At 36.8% G+C, this 16591-nt stretch overlaps 1 protein-coding gene across 1 annotated transcript; it reads right to left on the bottom strand.

The window, feature by feature from the left end:
* Window positions 1-2700: 2700 nt before the first annotated feature.
* Window positions 2701-15700, bottom strand: LOC132621394 (uncharacterized). The gene is made up of 15 exons (XM_060335645.1): window positions 15502-15700; window positions 14413-14564; window positions 14271-14331; window positions 12657-14169; window positions 12524-12555; window positions 10137-10269; window positions 9566-9663; window positions 9143-9187; window positions 8522-8627; window positions 7613-7739; window positions 6814-6929; window positions 6402-6478; window positions 4651-4785; window positions 3885-3953; window positions 2701-3235 (listed from the first exon to the last, which is right to left on the bottom strand). Exons 2-15 carry the CDS (start codon window positions 14556-14558, stop codon window positions 2963-2965), a joined length of 2931 nt encoding a protein of 976 aa, XP_060191628.1. The 5' UTR covers window positions 14559-14564; window positions 15502-15700; the 3' UTR covers window positions 2701-2962.
* Between the last annotated feature and the right edge of the window lie 891 nt (window positions 15701-16591).

Raw genomic sequence — 16591 nt, 5'->3', positions numbered from 1 at the left:
AATAAACCCATACCTTCCTGGTTGAATCATCAATGAAGGTCACGTAGTAGTGTGATCCTCCAAGAGAGGGGACAGTGGTAGGTCCCCACACGTCTGTGTGCACCAATTCCAGCTTCTCGACCTTCAACTCCCTGCCTGCATTTGAGAAGCTTACTCGCTTTTGTTTTCCGAGAATGCAGCTCTCACACGTATGAAGGTCCACCGTCTTCAGCTCCGGAATTAAGCCATTTGTCACCAATAACTTCATCCCCTTCTGGCTGATATGCCCCAGTCGACAATGCCACAAATCTGTCTTCTTTGTGTTGTCAACCACAGCAACAGTATCACGACAGCTAGTCGTCATGTAGAGAGTGTCAATCTTCTTTCCTCGGCCAACTACCATAGCACCTTTCGCCACCTTCCAAGACCCATTACCAAAGTTGAGATCATATCCTCATCATCAAGCTGACCTACTGAGATCAGGTTTTGCATCAGCTTTGGAACATGTCTAACTTTTGTAATCTTCCACGAAGATCCATTTGACATCTTCAAATTAATGTCTCCCGTGCCAACAACGTCTAGCGACTCTCCATCGGCTAAATAAACTTTGCCGAGATTCCCAGCCACGTAGTTTGTCATTATATCATGATGTGGGTTGGTATGAAAGGACGCTCCTGAGTCAAGCAGCCAAGAGTCTATCGGGCTGTCAACCGATAGCAACAACGCATCGCCAATGTCTTCCGTAGCAGCGTTGATTCCATCCCCCTTGTTGTCCTCCTTCTTTGGCGCCCTGCAGTTCTTCTTGAAGTGACCTGGTTTTCCACAGTTCTAACACTCAAGTGTTCGTCCTGGTCTGGATTGACCCCTGCCATTCCTTGACTTCGATCTGCCCCTATTTCGGTTGTAGTTTCTGTCATAATTTCTGCTTCTGTTTTCAACATTAAAAGCAAAACTCGTCGATGCCTCTCCAGAATCTGTCCTGCGCACCTCCTCAGCAAAGATACAATCCCTAACATCGTTGAACTTTAGTTTGTCACTGCCGACAGAATTACTAACCGCTGCTCTCATTGGCTCCCAGCTATTTGGTAGGGATGCCAACAAGATTAGAGCTTGCACTTCATCATCGAAATCAATTTTTACCGATGACAATTGATTTACAATGGTATTGAATTCATTTACGTGTGCAACAACATGAGCATTTTCCATCATCTTTAGATGAAATAGTTTCTTCATGAGAAATATCTTATTATTTGCCGAAGGTTTCTCATACATGTCAGACAATACCTTCATCATATCTGCGGTGGTCTTCTCCTTTGCCACGTTGTGAGCAACGTTCTTCGACAGCGTCAGCCGAATGACTCCCAGAACTTGTCTGTCGAGGAGATCCCAATCTGCTTGCTTCATCTCCTCTGGTTTCGGACTCAAAGGTTCATGAAGCTTTCTGCCATATAAATAATCTTCAATTTGCATTCTCTAGAACGCAAAATCTGTACCATCGAATTTACCGATGCCATGCGTCGTACCATCTTCGCCTCCCATCGTTTCCAAATCACAACACAACCTGTTGCTCTGATACCAGTTGTTAGGATTTTGAATCCCAAATCCGACCTTTGTAAGCAAGTTCCCAGGAAAGATTGGAGGGTCACAGCTGGACCACTTAAACACCAACCTCCTTAGACAGAACCTACTTACGCCGTGATGTAAGCGAAGAATAAATAGCACACACAGATTTATAGTGGTTCACCCTCAATGTGAGAGCTACGTCCACGTTGCTGCTGCAGATCTTATTAAAGAAGAAATATTACAAGTGTTTACAACACTCAACCTCACAACCCCAATCCCAATTACACTCAAGAATTTTTTCTAAAAATTCTCTCAAAGACTTCTCTTAAGCCTTTCACTAAGAGTATTTCTCTTAGATTTTTCTCTCTATGGAATGTGTTGTCTTCTTCAATTTTTTTGGTGTATCTAGCAAATGAGAAAGCTTCCCTATTTATAGGTATGAGATGAACCTATTGATGTCATTAGTGACTCATGCAAACACTTGACAATTTTCCAAAGACAAGGAAGATGTTTTCTTCCTCAAAACAAGGGAAGTGTTTTCTTCCCTAAAATAAGGGGATAGGACCCAACATAGCTTTGGTGTTTTGTGCGACATTGAAGTTGAGGAATCTTGTAACATTTCTGTTACACCAAACGACAATTTTTTTTCCTACTATTTAATACTAGTCAAGTTCGTCCTATTTCGGTCTAATTTTGATACTGTGGTTGAAGTCCAAGCAGAGTAAAGACAGCTTTAGAATTCATAAACTAAGAGATCGGATCCAAAAAAAATGTCCCAGCTGACATAAGGAAAACGAAGTTGTGTACGAGAATTAATAAACTTATTATTCCACCTCTAGGTGGGTTCAAAATAGATGGACGTCAGCACTTGATTCTCCTCTTTTAACACTTTTTTTGTAATTTGGTCGCCAACCCACTTCGCTTAGAGATAGACTAAGAACGTCATTTGTTATGTCAATAACATTAAAGTGATATTAAATGGAATTGAGATATGAATAGAATATAATGAAATAGTCATTTTGAGGTTTTTTCTGAAATGAGGCAGGTAAGAGTGTCGCTTGAAGAAGTTTTGGGAGCTTCGAAGGAAATTTCGAGCTCATATTGGTCATGGATTAGATCATTACTCAAGGTATGCAAATTCAATGCCAAGAACTATGATTTTAGAAATTTATGGATGGAAAAATGGTTAATCAAACCCATATTTTATGATCAAGACTCCTCAGAGTAGTACAACCAATAAAAACAGAAACAACCCTTGTCAAACGACAGGCCCGCCCCAGCATCAGTTTTTTTATTCTCATTGCCTGATGCAGTAATTCCAAATCTCTGATATGAGGTATGATGTATTATAATTACAACATAACAGCAATAAAATAGACAGAATCCCAATAAGAACATGCAAGTCTTGTATTCTGTAGTATTATTGCCTCAGCCATATTTGATATTCTGGTCCTTTATCAACAAATTTCTGCCAGGTCCCGTCCAAATGAACTTCCTTGGAAGGATTCCAGTCCAAATGACCAAGTTTCATCACAAGGGTATCTCCAATCTGTGCAACGTAACCATCATTATTTGCATGATATATCTTTAAGGGGCTCCGGCAATGGATTCCAGCTCGTCTCCGCGCCTCAATTAACTCATTTATGACATCCCGAATTCCAAAATCATAGAAATGATCATAAAATATTACAGGCTGCAAACAAATGCATGTAAGAATTAGGATCTCTTTTAGCTTTAACTCAATATTGAGGATACATATAACCAGCCATATTGGAATTATATATTGACATGCTTTAATCTTGTGAACATGCATGCATACATACATGCATAAAGAAACAAAAATTGGCAGGGAGGTAAGAGCCAGTAAGACTAGGTTATAGCAAGAGAGCATTAGTTAGATAGTTCTTAGTGTGTGTGTGTGTGTGTGTGTTGTTTGTATACACGGATACATGTGTGGGTGTGTGGTGTATAACAACAGACTACATACTGCTGGAGGCAATCTCTTATGATGTTAGGCGATATGAGTCCATCTTCAATTTAACAAGGTAGTACGTAGTGGTAAATCCTTCCAGTATGTTTAATAACATGATGCTTCTCATTTTCTCATAAAAATCTAAAGTCCACGGTTCCGCTAGCTCACTCGTGTACTCAGTTTAGATCTCACGAGACCTTTTCTAGTTTAAAAGCTACTAGTTGAATGACAAGGGTGAAAGATAATTGAAGGTTATTTGGTAAAAGGAAAATCAAGAGAGCTTTAGCCGCTCAATTTACTTTGAAGAACGATTTTTTCTCTTCTCCTACTTGTAGGATCTACCACAAAAATAAGGGAAAACAAAGATTACCGTTCCAGGGTGAGTTAAAATGTATGCGTATCCTTGAGTAAGCTTATCCCGTGGAAATGGCCAATGACCCTGAAAGAAAGGAATATTTTTTGTCATTACATGAAACAATATTTGTGCCAGAATCAGAATAATTAGATCATCCAACTTGCAGCATTCAGTGAGTCAAATGCATGAAAGCAAATCACTTTTCAGTTTACAAAGCAGATAAAATTACTATAAATAGTGCATACAAACAACTACCACTCCTCAATACCAAGCAAGTTGAAGTCGGCTATATGAATCATCATTGTTCACAAAGCAGATAAAAATTACTATAAATAGTGCATACAAACAACTACCACTCCTCAATACCAAGCAAGTTGAATTCGGCTATATGAATCATCATTTTTCATGTTGCTCAATGTAAGCTCATCTCTACATAGTGCATAGCAACTAAAATTCAAGTCATTCAGAAAAAAAATTATAGCTCAGAACTATGAATTTTGCTAAAGACATTTGTTATGCGTTATAAAATTTGGAGGGCATATTAGAGGGATCTACTTAATCTTTTGGCCAAATGTAAGGATGTTTTGAGCCAAAAACTCTGAACGAAGGTTTCTTATCAAAAAAAAAAAGTGTCGGTTTAATATAGAATGTCAACATATTTAACCTCCATGGCAGTGCATTTAAATTGGAGCATGTGTCTCACTGAACGAGTGAGAGCACAAGCAGACATGTACATCTGTGTGTTACGTGTGTGTTTGTTAGAGCAAGAAAGAGAGAGGACCTGTGTGGATCCAGTATCATGATTCTCCAAGAATGTGACAGCACGTGAGGGCCACCATCCCATCACTCCAGTTGGTTTGCCTTGAGGATCAATTAACCTCCAATATTGGTTATGTAAAGCAGAATGCAGTATACCCTGCCAGAAAAATATCATTCACCAGCAAGCTGAAAAGCTATCATTAAAACCTTCCTACACTAACATGAAGAAGCAATATAATCTAAATCAGGAGAATGAAAGAAGCAATATAATCTAAATCAGGAGAATGAAAATATTAACCCATGGATACCTTAGCATGAATTATTAAAGGTTGCTTTATTCACTAGTAGATTACGTGGGACAACAGATTACATGGACTATAATTTCCCAGAACTAGTAAGGGGACCCATTGAAGGTCAACGTCTCTATAATCCCACGAATGCTCTATAATCTCATGATTGATTCATACGAATGTCAAGGTGGGAGTAGAGACTTGATTCATTTTAGAAAGTACCCTTGGTTTCAATGTGTCATGTAATTCATGTGGCAAAAATAATTTACACACGTGCAATCAATTATAGGAATGAAACTATATAATTACATGAAATTAGGCGGAAATTTATGCATCATATCATTCAAGTGTTTATTCAAAAATAATTTGAACACATACAATAAACATTTAGGAATTTAAAACAAAATACCATTTGCTACACGTCAAATTTTGAATTTGCTTAACAGACAAACAAATTGGAGATGAAAGTTCTAGTCAGAAATGAGAGTGGCTAGAAGTGGGATAAGGAAAAATGGAGAAAATACCTCTTATCAGGGGAGAAATGAAGGCAAACATGGAATTAACTCAGATGTCTTTAAAGTAGAGGGTTGATAATTTATCTTTAGAAGGTCACTTATGGTTTGAAAAGGTAAAAGAGATAAAAGAGAAAGTACAGGTTTGACAGTAAGGCTACAACCAGCTATAGGTATATAAACTTAGATGAGTCACTCAGCCCAACTATCAGGAAGGCACCAACTACCCTCTTCCTCTTATCAACAGACATATGGCACCTTAGATTCTATCACTTAACCGCTTCATGGTCACACAAATATACGGATAAGAGTTAGTCACAGGTTTTCCAGACAGTCTTAAAATGTCAACATGCCCACAAGCCAACCACATGATAGATCTCCTTATCCACTATATTGTCTCAAATGTGTTAAGACCCAATTGAAGTGGTAGGTTTCTCGCAGTTTATAGGATTTGAATTTATCCAAAAGAATCATTGTTTCTAAGATACATAAAAGCAGCAAATATGTGATTATTGACACGAAAAACAGTCAATGAACTGAAGGGCTGTTTCTCCTCAACTTCAATCTTGGTAAATACTTATTCTATTTTATACATTCAACTGCATTGGCCTTGAAAATATTGTGTAATATAGAATAAGTTTTGTCCAACCAGTGAAAGAAGGCTTGCACTCCCTTAGTGCTTTTGTGAATAAAATGTTACCAGTCTCAAAAAAAAGTTTTGTCCAACCAGTGGGACAAGGGTATGAAAGTACACAAAAAACCTGCTAGCAATCAAGCATACTCCTACATATACATAACCATTTTGATACTCATCCAAACCCACGTACCATATTAATTAATCTACTTGACTCAAAAAACGGAGGCATAGGAAAAAAAGGACGGTCATGTATATCATTGCCAAATGATTGAGATGCTTAATCATATGAGGGGATAGGGAAACCTAAAAATAAAAGATGCTCTAACAGAAGTACCTTTGTTGTGACATCAAATGCTGAAGAGCTCCCACCAGTAGCATTGATCCAGTTAACTATGCGTTGGCGATGGGCATCTGGATGCATCAGAACAACACAAATCTACTTTTATAGAGGCCTGGTGGATGTTCCACATAAAATTTAAAGTTGCATGTCCTCAATGTTCAAGGACATTGACACCTAAATAGTACAAACACTGAACAGAGTAGAGAAATGATAGTGGCTAGCACTCATATTTGGAGCAAAACCACCTCTGGCAATTTGCTCGAACAAATCTCAAAAGTACACAGTTAAAAGAATTTGCATAAAATGGAAAAATCAGTTGTCAATGTCATAACCCAAAGTTTTTTTCTTTGACAATCCAAGCTGACCAATTAGTCAAATCCATGGTTACATATAACAAGAATCTCACCTTGGTTGTAACTCAAGTTTCCACCTTCATAAGCAAGACTATCCCAATACTCGCCAATAGAAAATGCAGGATTTGATGCTTCTATATATTCTTTTATATATCCCCCTGAGAAGCCCCTGCGGACAAGTAAGAGCCCGTATTACTACAAATGACAAAAGACATCTTACCGAGCAGAAAGATACCAAGGATTGAATAGATCAGCCAGTTTTAAGAAAATATCCCAGAGTACCTACTGAAATTGAAGTTAAATGCTCCAGGAATTCATTAATAACAGTGCCCTGTCAGTTTCCCTCCTAAGATCTCATTCAAAATGGCCCTTACATTTTCATTCGGGGCCACAGCATAGTTCTTAGACGATAGCTAAAGGATAATGAATTAAAATGGAGATCAAATTGGAGATGCAAAATAGCTCCACAAGAGGTCTGATGTCTGATATATGATCACCATTTTCAAGAATTCTGAGGAATTGAATATGTGACTACAAGTTTCCACCTTATCTTCATTTAGTTTCCACCGTCCATTTAAGGGGAGACAGAAAGAAAGGCAGACAAACAGATATAGAAAAAATTTAGCAGCTAACAAACTTCAGAAAGGAAAAGCTAGTATGAATAAAGAACAAGCAGGTAATGTGATAGAACCACATATTGCAACAAGACACTTCTGTTTTTTCTTTTCTGATTCTCTAATTTTATAACCAGTATGATGTAAGTGTTTACAGACACCTAAACTTGTATTTTGAAATGGGAAAGAGAAGTAATAAGTTCAATAGTATTAAAACCAACAAGCATTACAGCTCCACCTCACAAAGTCAAGGCGCCACCCATCAAAACCAACATCATTTCGGAGCCAATTTAGCCACTTTTTGATATCTTCTCGTACAAATTCCTGGGAATGATCGATGTTTGGTGCAGCATGAAATATATCACCTACACTTCAAACACAAACAAAGAGGGGGTAACCAGAAAAATCCTGTAAGAAGCAAACACTTATAGTCTCTTCTCATAAATCTATGAAGCTCATAAAATTTGATATACAGGTGAAGAACATCAATTTTAGAGAGTATCCAGGAATCAAAAAAGTTATGCACCAAAACTGGACTAAACTCTAGATAATTCCTCGCCATCACCATGCTACACAGTCATAAGCATACTCTACTGTCTTGCAAAAAACTTATACTAATCTGAGCAGAAGCTATACACATTGGTGTTCTCAGACAAGAAAATACAATAAAAGATGTGACAATACAAGAATATTTTGGCCAGTCCTTTAACATAATAAAGTACATGGTGAAAGGCGCAAATAAGAAGTGTATATGAGCAAAGGTGTAAACAATTGAAAAGAACAACAACAAGCATTTATAATGTTTAGCCAAAAAGGAGCCCATTAGCTGAAATAGCTGTGGTAGTTGCTTTAATCAAAGATTGGACAAAGAATGTGACACTGAAATAGCGTGTTGTTCAATTGCATAGACAACTAAAGAAATATCGAAGGCTGAAATAGGAAGCTTATGGTGCAAAGATGAAAACAATTTAAAAGAGCATCAATGACAGTATTTATCTCCATAAACTTTAAAATATCTAAGATTGCACAAACTAAGTTGTAGTAGCTCTCTTATATCTTAATGTTCTTATAAACCTTTTCTCATCTGGCAATAAAGCATGTGATATTTACAAAAAGATCCCATATGTTTCATGGAGAGAATTCATACCACTTGAAGGATTTCCGCGGCCTTGAAAATTTGGGTCATCACACACAATTGCTTCAGGTCCCCATGCAAGCTTGCCTCCAAAAATGTTCCAAACACCATTTGGACTCTACAATCATCCAATCAGGTGAGAGTGTCTATCAAGACTTGCAGCATTAGTTTGAGTCAAAAGGATCATTACACCTGTTAGTTCATCTTTGACTTACTCCAAAGCAGTACTTATAAATTTTTTTATACAAAACGTACAATCTCAAGGAGCAGAGGAATTACACACCCACAAAATATTGGGTAGAGATGGCAATGTTAGTTTAGAAGAATATGTTCTTTCATACAGACATACAGAGAGGACATAGGAAATTATGGAACAAAGACCTTCGTAATAGATAAAGCAAACTATATACACTGAAGAACTTGTACCAACTTAAAAATGCCATGTCAAATGATATTTAAATCACTTTCAGCAAGCAAAATGGAATGGTGTTCGAAGCATGACTTCCAAACAACTCATACTTTCTTCTAGCGCTGAAAGGTTTCCTTCATGAACATTTTATTTCCAAACAAAACAAAGCTAAAATAATCACAGATTTATTAAGAAACAAGAACAGCAATTTAGAAAATGATTACCTGTTTGTGAGCACATCGATGGTTCAAAACAACATCTCCCAAGGCCTGTAAACACAAATAGAATTAGCTATATGATAAACCACATTGTTCTGCGCCTATCAGCCAACTTAATAACCTCTACATAATTCAGAAATCACCAATTTGGTGTAATAGATTACGTAATATGCACTAGCAGCAGAAATATAGGAAATTCCATTTTGATGCACCAGCAGCATACATATATTACTAGTTAACGGAAGCTAAAACATAACTGCAAGATATGACATGTATTTTCAAGCTGTTGATGCTTTTCATTTCATGCAAAAAGAATACATGAGAAAAAACATGTAATGCTCAATTAAAGGATCACGGTAACTGTCTGAATACAAAATATTAAACTAAAAGTGCCAGGAATAACAAGTCAATCACCAATTAGATACCGACCAAAAGATCTTGGTTATGCATCTCTTCTATGCAGCTTCTAAGCTCTTCCAACGAACCATAAGCAGAATTCAAGTTGTAAAGATCAGAAGGCATGTAACCTGCAACAATCCTGTGTTATTTACAACAGAACAAGAGAAGCACTGAATTGTTTATTTTGTTTTCCGACGAACTAAGAATATTATTAACAAAAAGGGCATTAACTAGCCCATATACAAGAAGTATACCAAAAAATAGAAAATCCTACAAGAATACATGATTTTCTATGAAAGTCACCCAATCATCTATACAAAAAATAACCTCATGGGTGCACCAAAAAGAAGCAGCCCTGAATTTTATTTAACCAAATAATTGTGTATAAGGTAGTAAATTCAGGAGGTTAAGAAGCATTTCTTCGCCTCGTTTATAACATTCAATTTATATGGAGATTGTTCAATTATTAAAAACTCTTCCGAAACAAATAACAAGATGAACTAAGAAAAATCATCTTGAAAATGATAAAATGTGAAACATATGTTGTTATTAGCAGTTCCCATTTGTCTTCTAAAGCTAAACTGATCAAAGAGGTCAAAACCTTGAGGGGCAACTGATTCTGTTGGTGGTGGAAGCCAAACTGCTGTGATACCGCAGCGGGACAAATCAGCAGCTTTACTAGCAAGCTCAAGATACCACTGTCTTCTCCAGCTTTCCCAATTGAAACCTTGGAACTTCAAAATCAAAGAGAGCTTTATAGCTACTAAGGCTTGAAAAAAAGAGACTGGCATGCAAAAAGAAATACAGGCAACAGTAATGATAGTGATGTAATGCCAATGAAGAAACACGTATCCTGAGTGAGCCCTTGGAAGAGGACGAAAATTTCAGATAAACATTGGCTGCAACAAGAACTTCATAGAAGTTTTTTTTTTTTTTTTTTTTGACTCATAGAAGTTTTGAAAGCCTTGAAGTGAATTTCTAGCCATTAGATGATGATGAAAGTGGTGGTGGTGCTAGTGCTGGTGGTCGTGATAATGATGACCATTATGATAATGATGATGACAATGACATAACAATAATAATGATGATAAAAGTAATAATAATAACAACAACAACAAACAACAATAATAATAATAACAACAACATTGACGATAATTATCGGTTGAAACACAAAGTATATAACTTCCTCCTCCCAAATTGAACATCTTCGTTTGACTTTGGTTATTGAGGAAAACGATAAAAAAGAGATTTTGTTACTCTTGGGGAAACATGTGGTGCACAATACTGTTTCCTTGTTCATCTAGAATAGAATAAAATAGAGAAAAGGTCTTTTTGCAAAGAATAGAACAGAGAGAAGTTTTTTTTTGCAAAGAATACACGTGGTTCCATATAACTTTTCGAGTTAAAATATTCTTAAAAGGATTTTCTTTTAAGATTATGGACATTAGTTTGGGATAAAGTAAAAAAGGATAGGTGGACATCCTAGTTAGGACTGATGAAGTAAGAAATATGGTTAAACCATTAAGTTCACTGCGGAATTTTGATTTTTCACCTTTAAATATGTATTCTTGTCCACTAACTCAGTAGTAGGTAGTATCTAAGAGTCCAGTTAAAGTAAAGCATTGATTGCAGGAACAGAAAATCGGGAGGCAAAAAAGGAGGGTATACTTAGATGAAGGGTAGCTTTATACCTATGTAATCATCTGTATTATATTCTACATTTCTGTAGAAAATAAAATAGTGAAATAATATGCGCCGTTGAAGTGGAAATTCTCTGCTCAATGAAGAAATCCAGTGCACAAGCCTCTCACATAGCAGGGTCTTAGGAGATCAGGCCGTCTAGGTGTAGACTTTTGTGGCCCATGGTTCTACTATTTCTTCTACTCAGTCCAGGTTAGGATGAAATCTAAACTTCCAGTAAGAATACTTCATAGCATGTAACAACTCTATAAACTTGTCAATATGACATATCATATCCACATTGACATCACCTTTCTCACAATAGTTTAAATTGGAAAAATTTAGAAGCAAGGGCTTTTTCTGTGTTCTGTTTATAAAACAGCTATTGCAGGGTAGAAACTAGAAACAATATTTAAATGAAAAAATCTATGTAAATCAAACTGATGTGTCAGCTAGTTTTCAAAGAAGGATATTAGTTACTTCAGTTTGCTTGGCATTTGAATAGATGAAGTTATATCAATGAGCAGTTATATTTTTCTTAAATCTATCAAATAGAGTTAGAGAGAGGGAAAAGATACAATATTCATTCGAGTCACAACAGAAACTTACATTTACAAGTCAAATCAATTATAAGTTGATGCAAGCCAAAAACTAAGTCAAAACAAATCAACATGAATCAGGATGTCTTTGGCCCTGAAAATAAGAGAGCCCCATCTGAAACAGCATGTTTTAGGTGGATTGGTTCTCATGCTAAATGCTTGACTCGGAATAATTTGCAGAAGTGAGGCTTTACTTTATGTAACGGGTGTTTTCTGCATGAAGGATCAGCTGAATCCATGCACCACTTATTGTGGCATTGTAGGCTGTACCAGCCAACATGGAAGATCTGGACGTTATTTTTAAACATATTTGATGTACACTGGGTGATGCCATAGAACTTCAAAAATCTACTTAATATATGGCAGGCACAGAATTTGGAGAAAAGGTTGGAGAAGATATGGAAATTTATCACTTCACGCATCATTTGGACAGTATGGCGAGAGAGAAACAGAATATGTTTCAACGGAAAGAAGGAGCTGATTTCTTATGTAAGATACAAGTGTTTACAGAGTCTTGGCATAGGGGAAATCCTGTATTCAGCACAATTGAGTTTCGGGACTTGTTTGAGTCTGCTATTGTATAATATTTGTATAAAGTCCAGATTCTTTTTGTACTTCTGCAGTACCCCCTTGGTACTGCTATTATTAAATGAATTACTTTTATCTTATACGGGAAAAAAAAAATCAAAATGAAAGCTGGTATACTGACCACAATCTCTCGTCCAGTACCCGTCCCTGATTCTGCATGCAACAAGTCAAATTATACATGATTAAGCATTTCGCTTGAAAACACTGCTTCGCAAGTGAAATAAAATAAGATCATCTGACATGAATAGCTGCACCTAATTTTGTTTCTTCCGGAGTTCTCTGCCATTTAACTGTCTTCCGTTGAAGAGCACGTTCCAAAGCCTTCCGCTTCTTTTCAATAACTTCTTTCTCAATCACATGCTCAACTAGCGCATCTCCTTCCTTTAGCTTTTCTTGGGCAATAGACCATACTTCATCGGGTTTCGGTAAGTCCAAAGTTTTAAATCCTGATGTCACGACTTCAGGTACATGAGTTTTCCTAGGTGGAAACCTGGGACGGATAGAGCGTATCCTCCTTGCCATCCACTCAGGTGTTGGCCTGCGAGGACCATCAGTTAAAAGTCTCCATTTCTGTGAATCATCATCCATAAGAAAATCTATTCTTCCCCCATTAACACAATAAATAGCTTCCTCATCCCCTTCTTCTGAAGAACTTTTCCTTAGTAACAAATCCTCAGCCATTTCTGCTCTTTGCCTCCACGTTTTCGAAGCAGCTTCAGCTGCTCTTAAAGATCTCTGCAGTGCTTCACATCGTCGCATATATGCCTCATCTTGTGAACGTGCTGTTTCTTTTGCTGCTTCAATAGCAGCCTTGATCCTCTCTAGCTCAAGCTTAAATGCCTTTGAAGCTGCCTTCTTTTTTTCCGTAGCATCTTTTCTCATTTTCTCTAATGATGATTTTATTTCCTCCTCCTGTTGGAAAGCTGCTTTTCTGCTTGATTCCTGAAACCCAAGCAATAACTTCTCAACATCATTTGCACGGAGTTCGTGTGCTTTTGCTTCTTTTCGTGCTTGCTTTAGCTCTAATTTTAATCTGTCAATCTCATTTCTGTAAACCAGTAATTGAGACTCCAAGTCATTCACAGTGTTGTTTAACTTGATAATCTGGGACTCGAGTGGTATGATCTCATCAACCCGATCCATATTATCTAGAAATGCAGCCATGGCATTTGTTGTATGGTCACCAGCTGATTCAGCTACAGCTAAAGCCTTTTCTATGGCATCTTTAGACTGTTGTAGAACAGAGGTTATGGCCCCTTCAGAGGCAGTCCTTAATTGTTCTTCAATTTGAAAAGCTGCCTCTGCTGCAGAAGTTTCAGCAGCTGAAACTCGTAATTGTGCATCTTCGAGTATGTGACAAGTTGCCTGCTGAAAAGCAATCTCAGCAAGCTTCTCAACTTGAACTGCAAGTTCTACAGCATCTTGCTTTGCCAGGACCAACTTAGATTCCAACTTAAACTTCTCCTCCAAAGACTCTTCTAGCTTCCTGTTAAATAGGTCTTTGGCTGCCTCAAGTTCTGATATGGCCAAATCCTTATCATGCATTACGGTGGACAAATACTCCTTCTGTTTTGCCTCAGAGCGAGCTAACTTTTCAAGCAATTGATCTCTTTCCTTTTCAATGGTTTCATTTCTGGCTTGAGCATCAGAGAGAGCTTTCCTACTTGACAACAGTTCATTATCATCAATGCCTACTACTTTGCTACTCCCTAATGAATTACCATCCCCATCATCAAGGAAGTCCGTGAGAGCTTCGGTTGAGTCATCCTGAAGTAACAAAGAAAGTTTCAATTGTAGTGGTCGCTAGCACCCTAAATCAGTTAAATAACAAATGAAAAGATACTCGTAGAAGGCATAGAAATGCAAACCATGCTCGAGAAAACAACATGTCTTGGTTTGCAGAGGCAGGCATCCGCGGACAGAACTTTTCTGAAATAATAAGACTTGCCACTTTTAACCTTGCTTGCATCAAAAAAGTTTTAAACTTTATAAACTAGAATAATATCAAACCTTTTCCCACCGGATCGCCTTCTATAGATCATGGAATGTGACTTAACAGCAAAAAATTGAATAGGGTCATGGTGTCTGCGTGAAGAAATGATGGGGTGGTATTTAACATTCCCAAATAATGCATCTGGTAATGTGCTTGTGCTCATATCTTCCTGTCATTTTTCAAGAGATCATTAATTTATAAAGGTCCAAATTCCACAAACATGGCATCAATCTATCAATCTACTACAACTCAGTCCCAAACTTGTTGGGCATGAAAGTTTTATGAGGTAAGACCAATGTGATAATCTATTGTGGAACTCCATTTATTCGCTTTTGGTTCATTTAGTTACTTGGTTTTAATATATAATACATTAAGGACTAAACTCCAACTGGTCAAAACTAAGATTGGTAATTTCAGATATTAACTAAAGGTAACTTCAACCTGAGAGTTTAAACTGACATTGTAGAAAGTGGTCCTCTCTCTAACCTAAGAAAGAATTTAAGTTTCCAACAACTTCAAGCAAGAGGGTGGTGCATAAAGAATACTATTTCTCAAGTTTTGTAGACAAGAAATTTTCATACTCAACCAATTTCAAGTAATGATCCCTGGGAATAATCAGGGATCAAGTTACACTTTCTAGCTAAAATAATTTTCTTCAAAGATCCTAAATTCAATTATGACATTTATGTTTAGACCGTTGATTTATTAAGTAGGAGTAAGGTCTGCGTACATCCTACCCTCCCCCTGACCTCACTTGTGGAATTACACTGGTTATGTAGTTGTTGTCATTGTTGTATGCTAGACAGTTGACTATATAAAATACATGTATGTTAAATTTCTTTCATTCATTTGTACACACTCTTGCTCTTTTCGGGCCCATTTCGTCCCAAAATTTTAAAAACATACTACATCAAAGAAAAAATTAAACCAGTTGAAAAGCATAACCATAATTTAAGACTCCTGAAGAAGAATGGGGTAGAAGAACATGCAGTAATAGCTAAAAGGAATAACAATATGTCAGTACTAACAGGTAATCAAATTTAGAGCTCAAAGAGAAATGCTGGTAAAAAAAAAAATCAAATTGATAGGAAAGCATTTTATTAAACCTGATTGGAGATATTTGATACTCAAAATCTGTTAAAATAAGAGCCTCATTTAATATTGGAGGAGAACTGAATATGGGGGAACAGAAAAGTGGAGGAAATTAAAAAGGTAATGTACTTTTCACTTTTGAGTAGTATGGAGAAAGAAAGGCCACTGATTGTTTAATGAGTGTAAGTTGACTACATTCATGGAAAGACGCGACTACCCTTGTGCAAGCTTAAATACTTGGGCTGTTTAATTAAAACCGGTCTTCTTTCTGTAAGAAAAAAGGACTCTTAGGGGATTGTAAGTGTTTTAAAAGGAGTTTTTTTGGGCGAATTCCGGGCTATGCAGGGGGTTGTAAAACTTATAAGGGCAATCCTGGATTCGCTGGAGGTGATCTTTAATTTTTACCCCTCAAAATGGTGATCTTTAAATTCTGCCCTTCAGGCAGAATTTGCATGGGCAGAAATTTTACTTGTGCCCGTGCAAATTCTGCCTATTTGTGTCCATGCAAATTCTGCCTTAAGGCCCAAATAGGCAGAATTTGCATGGCAGATTTGCAAAATTTTGCAACCTCTGTCCCGCGAAAATTCTGCCTTACGACATTTTTTTTTTACTGAGCTAAAGTTCGAACCCACAACCTCAGGGTGTTAGGCGAGGGGCAATACTTAAAGACCACCAATTTAAAGGGCAAAAATTAAAGACCACCCCAAATGAAGGGCAATCCGCGCAAAAAAAAAAAACTTGTAATATACACCCTTCTGATCAAAAAGAGTGTTCATTTAGTCATTTGCACACCTCTTAAGAAAAGACTAACTCCTAGAAAAAAATAAGTAATTTGATTAAACTGTCCTTAATTAAATAGGTATTGCGATTTGATCATATAGCACTTAATAGGGGCAAATCTGAAAAAATAAGGTTAATTCTTTCTTGATTTGATAAGTGTACGCTCTTTTTTGCTCAAGAACAATAGGCTAAGTGGACACTCTTTTTTATCCGAAGGGATGATGGATTATTGTATGGAGATCGATAATATAAGGACTATTATGATGAGATTAAATAATATAAGAATTATTATAAGGTGTATAAATAATTATGAAAATTATTTTT

The sequence above is a fragment of the Lycium barbarum genome, chromosome 12 (genome assembly GCF_019175385.1).
Source record: "Lycium barbarum isolate Lr01 chromosome 12, ASM1917538v2, whole genome shotgun sequence".
Lineage (NCBI taxonomy): Eukaryota > Viridiplantae > Streptophyta > Magnoliopsida > Solanales > Solanaceae > Lycium > Lycium barbarum.
This window is presented reverse-complemented; position numbering and strand designations above follow the sequence as displayed.

What these genes read in the sequence shown, in the direction of transcription:
- LOC132621394 (XM_060335645.1), bottom strand. Translation starts at nt 14,558, where the DNA reads ATGAGCACAAGCACATTACCAGATGCATTATTTGGGAATGTTAAATAC. An exon ending in AGAATCAGTTGCCCCTCAAG is followed by an intron (nt 9,664 to 10,136) that starts GTTTTGACCTCT and finishes GGATTGTTGCAG; the next exon opens with GTTACATGCCTTCTGATCTT. An exon ending in TTTTAACTCACCCTGGAACG is followed by an intron (nt 3,236 to 3,884) that starts GTAATCTTTGTT and finishes ATTTGTTTGCAG; the next exon opens with CCTGTAATATTTTATGATCA.